The sequence below is a fragment of the Chelonoidis abingdonii genome, chromosome 3, assembly GCF_003597395.2.
Source record: "Chelonoidis abingdonii isolate Lonesome George chromosome 3, CheloAbing_2.0, whole genome shotgun sequence".
NCBI lineage: Eukaryota > Metazoa > Chordata > Testudines > Testudinidae > Chelonoidis > Chelonoidis abingdonii.
Window position 1 is genome coordinate 31444218 of NC_133771.1, and position 13965 is coordinate 31458182.

The 13965-nt window shown below is 42.3% G+C and overlaps 1 protein-coding gene across 1 annotated transcript; it reads left to right on the top strand.

Moving 5' to 3' along the window:
• The first annotated feature begins 1621 nt into the window (after positions 1-1621).
• Positions 1622-13672, top strand: ODC1 (ornithine decarboxylase 1). Its single transcript, XM_032793826.2, is given in 14 exon segments — positions 1622-1955; positions 4242-4381; positions 4474-4602; positions 4771-4944; positions 5122-5294; positions 6104-6238; positions 6441-6522; positions 7030-7113; positions 10175-10235; positions 10238-10295; positions 10297-10334; positions 10422-10534; positions 11420-11634; positions 13431-13672. Coding segments are annotated over 12 exon segments (1380 nt in total). The 5' UTR covers positions 1622-1955; positions 4242-4381; positions 4474-4500; the 3' UTR covers positions 13576-13672.
• The last annotated feature ends 293 nt before the right edge of the window (positions 13673-13965 follow it).

The window sequence follows — 13965 nt, forward strand, 5'->3', positions numbered from 1 at the left end:
CCACTGATTTCATCCTATGTTAGATCATGCTGACTTTATCATTACAATCCCTTTATGTAATGAAACAGATCACTTAGATAGTTTAAATCTTCTTTTGTTTTGCAACTATCAGTGGGGGAAACTGTCTCTGTTAAATTTAGTTTCACAACAGGTGAGCTAAATCCTGAGATAGGATGAGCAACTCTCAACGAATTCGGACAATATTAGCCTTAAACCTCCCCCAAACATTTTTAGTATTATATACATTCTTAAGCAACATATACCTTACTCCCCTACTTTTTAAATTAGTATTGGATCAAGTTCAGAGATAGCGTTAGAAGGGTTGGTGAAGGGTCTGCTTATACCAGAACTGAATTTGGCTGGAGTGCAGGTACTGCATACTTCAGTTAAAGATTTAGGCCCTGATTCTGCAAAGACACATGTGCTTAACATATGCACAGTCCCACTATGCAGACTCATGGCATAAAATATGATCTGATTTAAAAAAAAACACACACCCACACAACGAAACAATTTTGTGCAGTGTCTTACGTGTGACATGTATCACAAGGGGTCTAAGCGTCATAAGATTAAATAACAAAATTACAAGGTTCAAATCATACACTTTAGAGGGAAAATTAAGTAGCAGCAAAACATTTATATTCACTAAACCTAAAATTGCTGGTTCAATAACATTGTTAACTTGCAATATAGCAGCTTGACAATAATAATTGCATCATGTCTACTGCATTTTTCAGCCTCAAGGATTGCATATAGTATTGTGAAACCACAATCGCTACTGGGGTGAAAAGTAGCAACGAATGAGTGTACACCACATAGTAGGGGAAGGGACATTTTGGCACAGAAACCAGGACACACCTCTTCCCCTGTATAAGTCTCTTTGATGATTACGCAGAGACAGGAAGTAAAATTTTCACTCATGAGCCTAAGTCTGTGATGGGCCTAAATCTCCTTTGAAAATGGGATTTAGGCTCCTAAGGCCAGATTCTCAAAGATGCTTACCTCCCACTGAAATCAATGGGAGCTAGAAACATAAATACAATGAGGATCTGGGCATAGGATACATAAGTTCTGGTTAAAACTTTCAAAAGCATCTGTCTTTAAGGTCTCAAGTGAAAGACAACACATGGTCCTCAATTTATCAACTCTTGAAAGGTAAAAAGGTGAGCTGACCCTTACTGCATTCGAATCTAAACTCTCCCAGCTGAGATCTGAATCTAAGTTGATTTTAAAGGGGTTCCCAGTCAATAACCACTGCAAACCGATGTGAACTACAATAGAAATCCCAGTGCCAGGAAAGGGGGATTGGGAGCTGTCTCAACACACCAGCTCCGTTATGAAACCCTTCCCGGAAAAGGAGCAGGTCGGAAAGAGGGAGCAGGTAGAGGGATTGCAGCAGAGGGGCAATAACAAAGGCAGGGGTAGCAGGAGTGGGTGCACAGGAAAGGGAAGAGCACCGAGGAAGAAGCAGAAGAGAAGAACGCGGAGGATGGAAGCCCCAGCAGGGAAGAGGAGAGGGGGAGGAGGAACTAGCGGAAGGTTGCCTGTCTGGTCTCGTCCCAAGGCCTTAGAATGCGGACCCTGAGGGGAGGAAGGAGAAGGCGTGGCGCACCCCGTGCGCGTGTTCGAAAACTCTAACGTCACAATAGCAGCCGACGGCAGCGGCTCCTGCCCGGTCCCAGCCGATCGGGGCTGGTTTGAGCTGGTGCGTTGTCATAGCGACGCAGTCTGGCCTATAAATAAGAGCTCTGCGGGCACCACGGCTTTTGTCAGTCAGTGCTCTCGAGCCGGCCGGCCGGTAGCGCCTGTGGCAGCTCCTCCAGCCCGGCTCCTCCTCGGGCGGCGCGTCCACCTCGGCTCCAGCCGCCGCCGAGCTCCGCGGGGCCCGTCTCTGAGGAGGAGGCACGGGACCGGCTGCCCGGCGAGGCGCTGCACCATGGCGGGCGCTGACTGAGGTGAGGGGGCCGGGCGCGCTCTGCCGGGGGAGGCGGGTAGGAAGCCGGCCGGCCGCCAGGGCCACGTGTCTCTCCAGCCTCGGCGCGGAGCCGGGCTGGGGGCCGCGCTGCGCAGCGATAAACCCAGCCGGAGGCGCAGAAAACGGGTGTCCCGCGCAGGGCGGGGAGGGGCTGCGGAGCCGCCAGCCCTGCCGGGAGAAGGCTGCGAGGACGGCTGACCCCGCGGCGACTCCCGTAATGGCCTGGCGGAGGCGGCCCTCTCCTGCGCCGCGGGCTTGGGCCCGGACCTCGGCTGCTGCGGGCACGGCCTGGCCACCGCAACGGGGTCGCGGGGCTGAAATGGTACAAAATAGCCCCGGTGACTGCAGTAGATCCCATTACAGACCAGTGGGCACGCGGGCTGGCCTGAACCGCTTACGTGGAGGGGGACTTCGAGGCTTTCCTCTAAGCTTATTTTGGCTCCATTTAAATTGGCCCACAAGTGAATGCCTGAAATCATCTGCATTTTGAAAAACATGCAAAGCTGTTAATGAGGGGTGCCTCCCTTGGGCCGGGGGTCTCCGTTTAGCTGCTGTTCCTAGTACTGGAGCTTTTGTACTTTGGAGCGAAGCAATTAGACGTTCACTTGAACTCCTAGGGTTATAGTGTTGGAGGTGAACTTCTTTTGTGAACTATCAAACCACGTCCGTGCTCCTTGGGGGATGTATGTGAGACGTGTTCTCTTTTACAAGAATCAGGAAGAAGCTGCATGCAGAGACAGTCTGAAGTGATGCTACAGACTTCCTGTGTGTTAACTCAAGCATGAGCTAAAACTACCTGTAGAACAGTTTGTGATCACATGAAATTATAGCTCTAATTTCGTCATAGTAATTGTTGAAAGAACATTAAGTTTGTAAAGTCAAGATGCAAAAGTTAGGAAATGTCAGAGTTAAGGTTGCCAGTGCAAGCAGTTCTAAGTGTCATAAGATTATGACCCTTTGTGTACTGGGATACAGTTTTCATTACATGGTATGCTATTTTTTTCTATAGTATCCTTGTATCTTTCAGTGCATATGTCAAACAGGACTCACTAAATGTGACTGTTTGGCATTTTATAGCAATTAAAGGGAGCTATGATTTGAACATAGATGTCAGTTGCGCATAATTGAAAATCAGCTGTCCTTTTGTCTCAAATTGGGCACCTAGAAAATGAGTACATAAACTAAACTTTTTACAGGTAGTCAATTAAGTGACTTGCATAGGAACTCTGTGGCAGAGACAGGGGGAGACTCTACCATTTCTCCAGGGTTGCATTCAGCTGCCTTATTCTTCCAGCAGTCCTCTGCCTCATTTGTTAAACATCTTCCAAACTTCTCCTCAGATGAGGCAGCAGTCTTACAGACAATAGCCTTGTTGTCTATTCAGCCTCAATTTATTTCCTGTCCATTGAATGAAAGAAGGTTCTGGGAGAGGTGTGAGGCTAATGGTAATTAAAGACCCCCCTAATGCATACAACATTAGGGCATTTCCTGAGTACTAAATTTTGCAGCCATAACCCTTTTAACACAGTATTTTATGTATTTTTCTAAGCTTTTTTTTTTTAAAAAAAATAACATTGTCATGTGGAATCATATCAAGCTCTGCCCAAGTCATTAACAGAGTTGGGGTCTTTAGATTCACAGCACGGATGTCTACCACTCGAGTTAATAACATAATTGGTTGCCATCCTCCATTTGGACCAGCCTGTAGAGATGCATGAAATACCTATGCTTGAAAACTGAACTTATAATTTGCAAGTCTCTGTTCCAGATTCTGGAAGGGGGTGTTCTCCAGTGGCTTCAGCCCTTGTACCCTAGCATTTGAGTGAGGCTGCTCTTTCTTCAGTTGCCTGGGTGCATGTGGGGGAAGCCATCTCCTGTCCTTCTTTATTGTCACACCAACTTGGCAGCCATGTGGAGCAATTGCAGGGAAAGGCGTATTCAATCCCTGGTCTGGAACATATTCTGTGCAAACAGTTTTTAGAGAATTTAGCTGCCAGTCTGAGTATGTGCAGATAGCAATTTTCAGAGTCATAACTTGGCCAGATGTTTGTTGCATATAAACTACCTGTAGAGGGACTTGAAAGAGATGAAATGATGAATGGTAGTAAATGGACATGTTTAAAAATACTTGTGACTTTTTTTATATAACTTGATCTACTTAGTATGTACTCTTCAATGTATGCCTGTTTCTAAAGTAGAAAAATGACCATTAAAAATCCTAGCTTCCATATCAAATTTACGTAATCATTCTCTTTTCTTTGAACAGTTTCAATGCAACATCATACAACTGCTGCACAGAGGACAGAAAACTTGCCTTGATCTAGCAAGACTCTGCTTTTCTGAAGCACATCTTTGGGTGCACAGTTGAAAGAATTTGAACAAAGCTGATATTTCTTAGTTGTCCATGTAAGTTCGTGGATCTTGACTATCATTTAGTGTTCTGTGTGTGTCTTTGCTAATTTGAATGAACTAACAAATACTACTTTCGATATCCACAGTTTGTTGCACTTTCACTCTTAGAAACAATGAACAGCTTCAGCAATGAGGAGTTTGACTTCACCTTCCTTGATGAAGGCTTTACTGCCAAGGATATTCTAGACCAAAAAATAAATGAAGTCTCTTCCTCTGTAAGTATGCTAGCAAAAGAGTGCTTTTTCTTAAAATACAATTTTATATATAAACTGTATTCTAAAACTTAGAGTACACTTTCTACTCAAAAAAAATCCTAGACTGTAACTTTGCAGAACACTGAGCTGGGGGCGTAACTGAAGATGACCTGATATTTTTTCTTTTAGGATGATAAAGATGCTTTCTATGTTGCTGACCTTGGGGATGTCCTAAAGAAGCATTTCCGATGGTACAAAGCACTCCCTAGAGTAACACCCTTCTATGCTGTCAAATGTAATGACAGTAAAGCTATAGTGAAGACACTTGCTACTCTTGGTGCAGGGTTTGATTGTGCTAGTAAGGTAAGATCTTCATTTTTTGATGGTAGCTTCTTATATGGATGTAATATATGTTCAAACAAAGCTGAAACAACTGAGTGTTTCTTGATTGTCAGTGCTGCATCTTCTCACTCTTTCTGGATGAGATCATCCATTTTTGTTTCTAGCTAGTAGTGTGTAATCTATTTCTTCTTTTTCCAGACTGAAATCCAGTTAGTACAGAACATTGGTGTACCTCCAGAGCGAATAATATATGCAAATCCTTGCAAACAAATCTCTCAAATTAAACATGCTGCCAACAGTGGTGTGCAGATGATGACTTTTGATAGTGAAGTAGAGCTAATGAAAGTTGCAAGAGCTCATCCAAAGGCAAAGTAAGGGTTTTTTTGGTTTTGTGCATCTTAATGGACTTAACATGTTTAAATTCACCTATCCTTATTAATTGTGTGCCTAGGTAACACAAACATTCAACTTTATTTCTAAGCTTTTAACACTACACAATTGGAAGAGAACACAGAAATTTTTCTGTCAAGATACACATTTTTGTCAAGTACCATTTTGTATCATACTGGCTTACAAAGAACAAGGACAATACAAACTTGCTTGCATGTTAAATTAGGTTCACCTTTGTCAAGCCAACTTTGCTGTAAAACATTAATTTAAATTTGACTTAAAATAGATCTCTCAATGGTTCTCAAACTGTGGGTGGTTACACCAAAGTGGGTTGCAACCCTGTTTTTAATGGGGTTGCCAGGGTTGGCGTTAAACTTGCTGGGGCCTGGAACCAAAGCCTGAGCCCCGCTGCTTGGAGCCAGAGTTTTAGCCCTGGGTGGTGGGATGCAGGTTACAGGCCCCCTGCTTAGAGCGGAAGCCCTTTGGCTTTGCCAGTCTTCTTACCCCTCCTTCCCAGCCTGGGGTATGAGGCCCAGGCTTTGGCTTTGTTCCCCCACCTGGGGCAGAGGGATTTGGGCAGGCTCAGGCTTTAACCCTCTCATAACTACCACGACCCCAGTTCTGTTGTCAGAAGGGGGTTGTGATGCGATGAAGTTTGAGAACCCCTCATATAAGTTTAGAAACCCCGTTCTCCTGACCTGAAACCTATTTCAACCAGACTGTCTGTCTGTCTGTCTACTGCTCTAAAAAAAATCTAGAGGGTTGGCACTAAATTGGACACTGTTTCTAGGCTAGTCTTGCGCATCGCAACTGATGACTCCAAAGCGGTTTGTCGCCTGAGTGTTAAATTTGGAGCTACCCTCAAAACTAGCAGACTTCTTCTGGAGCGGGCAAAAGAACTTGACCTTGACATTATTGGAGTCAGGTTAGTAATAACTTTGATCTGTATATACAAACTGTCGAAACGCCCATCTAGAAATTTACATATTTATAAAGACCTTGATTACAATGCATATGACTTGCCAACACACAAGAACTGACACCTTAATCTGCTACTTATATTACTTTTTGTCTAAATAGTTACTAAATCTTCCAAAAGGCAACTGAGATTTGCATCTGTCTTCCAGTTTCCATGTTGGAAGTGGCTGTACTGACCCAGAGACGTTTGTTCAAGCTATTTCTGATGCCCGTTGTGTCTTTGATATGGGAGTAAGTATGAACTTCCTTGCCTAAAGAGCATTGCTTCTGGACCACTGTTGTATGGTACTGACCATACGGCTGACTTGTCAGAATGAAATGCCACTTTAACAAAGTAATCTACAACTGTGGAACCAAAAACTTAAAATAAGAAGCTTTATAACTTTTCCTGGACAGTTAGTATTCAGTGTCATATGGTCAGTTACTCTTTGAATCTTGGTAATCCTTTGATAGTTGACCCAATATTTTTAAGTTTTGTGGAAAGACTTACATCTTATGACCAGTTTAAAAAGAAGACTAATCTTTTTTGGGTAAATCATTCCCTGTTCTTACAAAGCACTAGTGCAGGAGAACCAGCAAGATAAAAACTTGCTTCTGACAAAGAAAATAGACTAGTATCAGTAAAATGAATTTATTTTTAAGGATTTAGTCTTCAAACTGAGTTGGTTTTGACCTGTTAGACTATTCAATAATAACTTCTTTGCTTGACTGTCTAATTTTAACATGTTTACATTGCAGACAGAGCTTGGCTTCAGTATGCATCTGCTTGATATTGGTGGTGGTTTCCCTGGTTCTGAAGATGTCAAGCTTAAATTTGAAGAGGTATGATGATTTCTAATTAATACTTGGTTTATCAAGTTGTGGAGATATTTTGATAGAGTAAACTTGGGTAGACACTTATTTACCTGGTATCTTGCTTCCCCTTGATTTTGTATTAAGACTAGTAGAATCAAGAACAAAGATTCCAAGCTGAAGTAATTTCTTCTGTTAATTGCAGAATCAAGTAGATGGTGGCCTTAGCCATTTAAATACGTATATGGCTTTAGTTAACAGACCTAGTAAATGTAAACATGACAAAGGCTTGTGTTAGAGGACTTCCTGGTTCTTGTCACAGACAGCAAGCAGAAAAAGACCAGAAGTCCAAATTGCAGACAATGCAATGTTTGTTGTGATTAGTTTCCAAGCAAGCGTATTCTGAAGCCCTTCACACTAGTTGGGCTTATCTCTATATGCCAACAGTCTTTTCCCCAGTATCCTCCTCCAAGCTCTGACACAGCAGAGCATTTACCCTGTGTCCCTATGCTGTTTCTGTTCTCCCTCCTTAGCGAACATGATTCCAATTTCCCTTCCACTTCCTGTTTGACCCCAGTTTATATAGTAATATTCTCAGCTGTACCTTAACCAGTCATTTTACTGAAATTTAACTAACCGATCCTACCTAACACATCGTAAAATTTTCTAATCAGTTATATCCCACTACCCTAATCAACTTGCACCTAGCAAAATTAATTATGCAAGTAGACAAAACAATTGAAAAGTAGTGGCCATAAAGATAAAACAATGTAGAAATGGGGGTTTCACAACCATTGATAAGTGATTTCTTGCCAGATAGCATCCTATCAAACAATGTTCTTTAAGCATCTTAAGATCTGTTTCTTTATCTGATGGTGATGGGCACTATCAGGACAGGACTGTCTTCATAACAGCCCAATATCACCTTATTTCAATGTGACTGGTTTGGAATGTGAGACTGTGACCATAGGTTTCCCAGCTTATGGCTGCTCCTGCTGCTTGGCCTCCAACTAAGGCCTTTGGCTTTGCTCTTAGGCTAGCCTAGTGAGAGAAGGCCCATACACAGGCAGACAGAGATTTTGATTTTGTTTTTATACCTCTAACCAGCTAAGTGATTAAAAATACATCTAAGTTCTTAAAAGTACAGGCCTTTACAAGCAGGCCTGAATATCTATATTCTAACACTGCACACCTTCCTTTTTTTGGAATCCTCCTACCCAGGTAGCCCTAGAAAAACATAAGACGTATGGCAACACACTTCCTGATAGGGCCAGGCATCAAGGTGGAATGTGTTGATGCTCCATCTGTCCCACTGCCCCTTGTGTAGTACAATGCCCTACACCTTCTTTCATACAGGCATACTACACCTATTCCAATTAGTGTTCCAGACTTCCCATTATAGTGGGCCTGAAAAGGTTGGGGTCCAGGCTGTCTAGTACACTGGTTGGGGGCAGGGGAGCTTACCACATTACTTATAGGTTCTAATTAGTGGCTGTTCTTTAGAGGGTTGTGCCCCTCTATCTATATACAATGTAACACAAGTATACTTAACAATACACCAGCCACTATGATAACCCACAGCAACACAAGAGTCCTGACCACTGTAGTGTAGTCCAACATCCTGACCACCACCCAAAAAACTGCTTCTCCTTTGACAGGGTTAAAAACTTAACACCATTTTGGAGAATATACTTTAAGTGGTGTCCAGTTGTTAGCAGTTGCAGTGAGCTGCTCCTGCAGTCTTCACATGCTTTTGTCCATATCATGAGGCCACTGGATATTTACAGAAAAATAGGGTATTGTCCAAACAAGCTCAACCATTTTGTATGGAATTGGGTAGCATGCACTGGTTCAATTGTGCACCACAATGAGTTCCACAGATCCATATGTGAACCATAGTCCTGATGGCAGCATGTAGATGTGTTTAACTGTGCCAGATGCTGGTGGAACTGTGTCCCCAAGTCTTGTGTACATTGCTAGCAAGCATTCCATATAGATCACCCCTTATGGCCCCCATTTGCAAGAGGCCATTAATTCTGCCCCTACATGGCCATTGAGGAGGGACACATTCAGATATTTTCTCAGGCAATTACTTGTCCATTTTACACCATTTCATCCTCCCTATCTATCCCCCAGTGGTTCACGGAGACTCCCCCTTTCTCATTATTCCCAGAGGCTCTGGGGATCACCTTAGTTGCTCCTTCCCATGGTAGCATGGTAACATTACGTAGGTGCTAGACCCAGAATTATGTCTTAAGGCTGTTCTGGAGTAAAAACTGTTCTCTGTTTTAGTGACAGCCTTATTTATCAATTGATGTTGGAACCAAGAAAACTCATTCCATATTGCGTGGGAAATATAATTTTAACTGTTCTCGTGTTTTCTTCCAGTCTCGTTTTCAGTTTCTAATAGAAGAAATTGCTGCTTGCCCTGTATAATCTTAATGCTGGCCTAATGTAGAACCAGCTAAATCAGGAAGGGTGCTGTTCAATAGATCGGATGCAGTACACTGAAGTCTAAATGCTGATTTAGAAATGAGAACTCATCTTTCTACTTCTGTTAATACGACACAAATAGTCTAATCTGTGAAGCTTCCAGAAATAACTAAGAATATTTCTAGCACTTTACACCCTGTCTTTTTTGATTCTTTTTTTTAGCCTACTAAAATAGGAGGAATTTGATTAGGAAAGAGTGACATCTGACCTAGAATTTCACAGAATCAGAGTTGTCTTGTTTCAACTTCCAGAAAGGTCAATTGCTCAACTGATTGTGGAAGCTATCCACAGTGATCTCATTTAGTTAAATCTCTTAATCTGCAACATTTTATAATTTCTGTTTTATGCTTATTAACTGCATGTTGAATGACTGTTAGTACCTTGCTGTCTGCAAAAATAATTTCATACCAGTAAATCTTAAACATGGAGAGACAAACACTTAGACCATGCAAATAGCTAATGCCATGTACTGATTTGTAGCACTTTGACTGGGCTGTTTTCAATCCTTATCCTTTTGGCTCTTGCGGTAGCCAGTTTAATAACTGTTTAGTTTGGTACTTTGTACAGTCACTAACAACCTTACGTGTCTCTTGATTAGATCACAAATGTAATCAATCCAGCGTTGGACAAATACTTTCCTTGTGATTCTGGAATAAGAATTATGCAGAGCCTGGCAGATACTATGTTGCATCAGCTTTCACGCTGGCAGTTAACAAATTGCAAAAAAAGTTGTATTAAGGAGCAGTCAGGTTCTGATGGTAGGTGAATCTAGTCTTCTAATCTCATTTGCAACCAGATTGGAAAATGAGTTTTCTAAGGTCTTATTTCATATTTTCATCTTTTAGATGAGGATGATACTAATGGCAAAACTCTTATGTACTATGTGAACGATGGAGTGTATGGATCATTCAATTGCATCCTGTATGATCATGCACATGTTAAACCAGTCTTGCAAAAGGTACAGTATACTCCAGATTAGGGTGGGCAAACTTTTTTTTTTTTTTTTTTTTTTTTTTTTTTTGGCTTGAGGGCCACATTCGAGTTCTGAAATGTGTGTGTGGCGGGCTGGATAGAGAAGGCTGTGCCTCCCCAAACAGCCTGGCCCCTATCGACCCCCCCCCCCCGACTGCCCCCTCAGAACCCTCAACCCCCCCCCACCTCCTTGTCCCCTGACCACCCCCCAAGACTCCGTCCCTGACTGGGACCCCCTGCCCTTTATCCAACCTCTCTACCCCCTTACCATGCTGCTCAGAGCACTGGGACTGGCAACTGCACCACCCAGCCAGAGCCAGCCATGCTACCATGCAGTCTAGAGCACCGGGGCAGGCCGGCAGCTCACAGTCTCACTGCCCAGAGTGCTGGCAGCATGGCGAGCTGAGGCTGTGTGAGACGGGGAACAGTAGGGGAGGAGTCAGAAGCTAGCCTCCCCTCTGGGGACCTCAAGGGCCAGGCAGGACGGTCCTGCAGGCCAGATATGGCCTGTGGGCCGTAGTTTCCCCACCTCTGCTCCAGATACTAAATCAACATAGACTGCTCATTCCACTATGCAAATAAACTCAAGAATAATGCCTCTTTCCACCCACCACCATCTTTACATCCTACTGCCTCTCCTGGCAAATGTGAGCTCTGGGCTATTCAGTGGAGCAGATTCCAAAGCTGAAGATCACTTATGTAGGAGGCCCTGCCAGCTGCTATTTTTCTTGTGCACTGTAGAGCTGGAATTCTGTGCCTTTAAGCATCTCAATCATGGCAACTATTTGTTTGGGAAAACTCCTGCTTTAGGCCTGTGTAAGAAAAGTAGAAGGGTAGTCAACAGTAATTTGTAACTTACCTTTCTCTTCAGAGACCTAAACCAGATGAGGGCTGTTATTCCTGTAGCATATGGGGACCAACATGTGATGGCCTGGATCGTATTGTCGAGCGCTTTGATATGCCAGAGTTGCAAGTTGGTGATTGGATGCTGTTTGAAAATATGGGTGCCTACACAGTTGCAGCTGCTTCCACTTTCAATGGATTCCAGCGGCCAGCAATACATTATGTGATGTCAAGGCCAGCATGGTTAGTAACTTGTTGCACTTCTGCTTTAGATGAGAGACCCTTACTCGGTCTGCCAAGAGCGCTTGATAGTTATTCACTTGAAACAAAACTTCTCCTTGTTGATTACTTATCCACAGGTTCATTTATTATGAATTAACAAGTGTTACTTCAGGTCGTTTTTTGTCTTCTATAGCTAGCAGGATTAAAGGGCTGCTCTCTAATTATAGTAGCCTAAAATTACATTGCTGAGGGGTTTTTTAGGAGGCCCCAGGAAATAAATATCAGCTCCCATTGGTTTTCAATGGGATTTGGACACATTGCCTCCTTAAATGCCTCTGAAAATTCCACCCTAACATAACAGATTACTTAGTAAAACTTGCTATATTCTCTCTAGATACAGTGCTAACAAATGCAGTGTCCCCTGTATAGTAGGTCATCCCTTTTTTTGCATGGGTCTTTTACATAGCAGCTAAGGTGTTAATTTTAAAATGGGGGTTGTGTGAGTATCTTTGTAAAACCACAAATCTGCCTGAGAAACTAATCAGGTGAACAATAGGCTTAAAAACATGTCTGTCACTTAGGTTGCTTTACAGATTGATATGAATTACTGTTGTCATCTGACAGGAAGAGAATTTTCCATTTGCCAGAGACTGTGCAATGACTATTTCTACACTGGGGTGCTTAAGCTTTCTAGTATGAATGTAGCTATAATGGCAGTTACTATTTTTTAAACCAGTACTGTAAAACCACCTCATGAGTGAAACTAGCTGCACAGTAAAAGCACAATTCTGCCAGCATAGCTGGGTCAGTCAAGAATTGTACCTCTTCGTGCCCCTTACATAACACAGCTATGTTGCCAGAAGTCTGTGTAGACCTGGTCTAACTTAAATTGGTGTCCCAACATCTAGCCTGATAGTATGCATTTAGACCCTTTAACACATTTGAATTGCAAGATTTCATTTTAAGTGTCTAGCTTTCTGCTTTCAAAATAAAGTTTCCAAATATGAATGAAGTGTGAACTAATGTAGACTCTGACATCTTCAAGAACTTAGATGTTCTTTCCCCTACTATCTAATATGAAATGCTCAGTTTGTTGTAATGAAGCTTAATGTTCCTCTGGCCTGTTCTGCACTTAAATTCTGCTGGTGCCAAGTAGGAGTGGAAGAATCACATGCCACCCAACATAACTGCATCTACATTAGGGCTTTTGCTGTCAGCAAAATTGGGTGGGATGGGGTGTAACTAAGGGTGTGGAGAGGAGGCTGAGTAATTGAATGTTCCCAAATAAGTCATTCTAATCCAGGGGTAGGCAACCTATGGCACATGTGCTGAAGGTGGCACGTGAGCTGATTTTCAGTGACACTCGCACTGCCCGGGTCCTGGCCACCAGTCCCAGGGGCTCTGCATTTTAATTTAATTTTAAGTGAAGTTTCTTAAACATTTTAAAAACCTGATTTACTTTACGTACAACAATAGTTTGTCTATAAGTGTATAATAGATAACTAATCTTCTAAAAATGTTAATGTATTCCTGGCACGCAAAACCTTAAATCAGAGTGTATAAATGAAGACTCGGCACAGCACTTCTGAAAGGTTGCCGACCCCTGTTCTAATCACTCAGTGATGCTGAATGCAATTCTAATTTAAAGCTGTTACTTCATGATTCACATTCTACTTCTGAGCAAACCTGTTATCAGTAGATCTGGGGATGAAGTCGACATAATTTGACCCATCCAACAATCCTTTTGATACTGGAATCCATTAAATCAGGGTTAAATATAGACTGTTTTCTGACTACTTTTTTCCCCTCTTATTTAGGCAACTAATGCAACAGATTAAGGAGCAAGGTTTTGTAGCTGAAGAAGAAGAGCAGGATGTCAGTACTTTGCCACTGTCTTGTGCCTGGGAAAGTGGAATTGAACATCATCCGGCAGCTTGTGCTTCAACTAGTATTAATGTATAGATATTGTTTAACTGCAAGTTTATTAATTGAATCTCTAGGGCATTTTGGGGACCATTAACTTAATTCTTGCTAGAATTTTTAAATGGTTTTTTGTTTAAGTCTAGGGTCAGCATAAATGCAACAAAATGGATGACTAGGAGATGGGGGTCACATTATCTGTGTTCCTATGGAAACTATTTGAATATTTTATATGGATTTTTACTCACTTTCAAGTATGCTACTAAAGATTAACCCTTGACTGTCAGACAAGCATTTGTAGCTTGTATATTGGCAGAATGGGCTGAGCTTAGTGTTGTGACCTAACTTTTAAAATAAAGTGTATTGAAATAACTGGCTATTCTCTGGTGTACACGAATTTTAAAACTGTCATGAATGGATAGTAAAGTATTG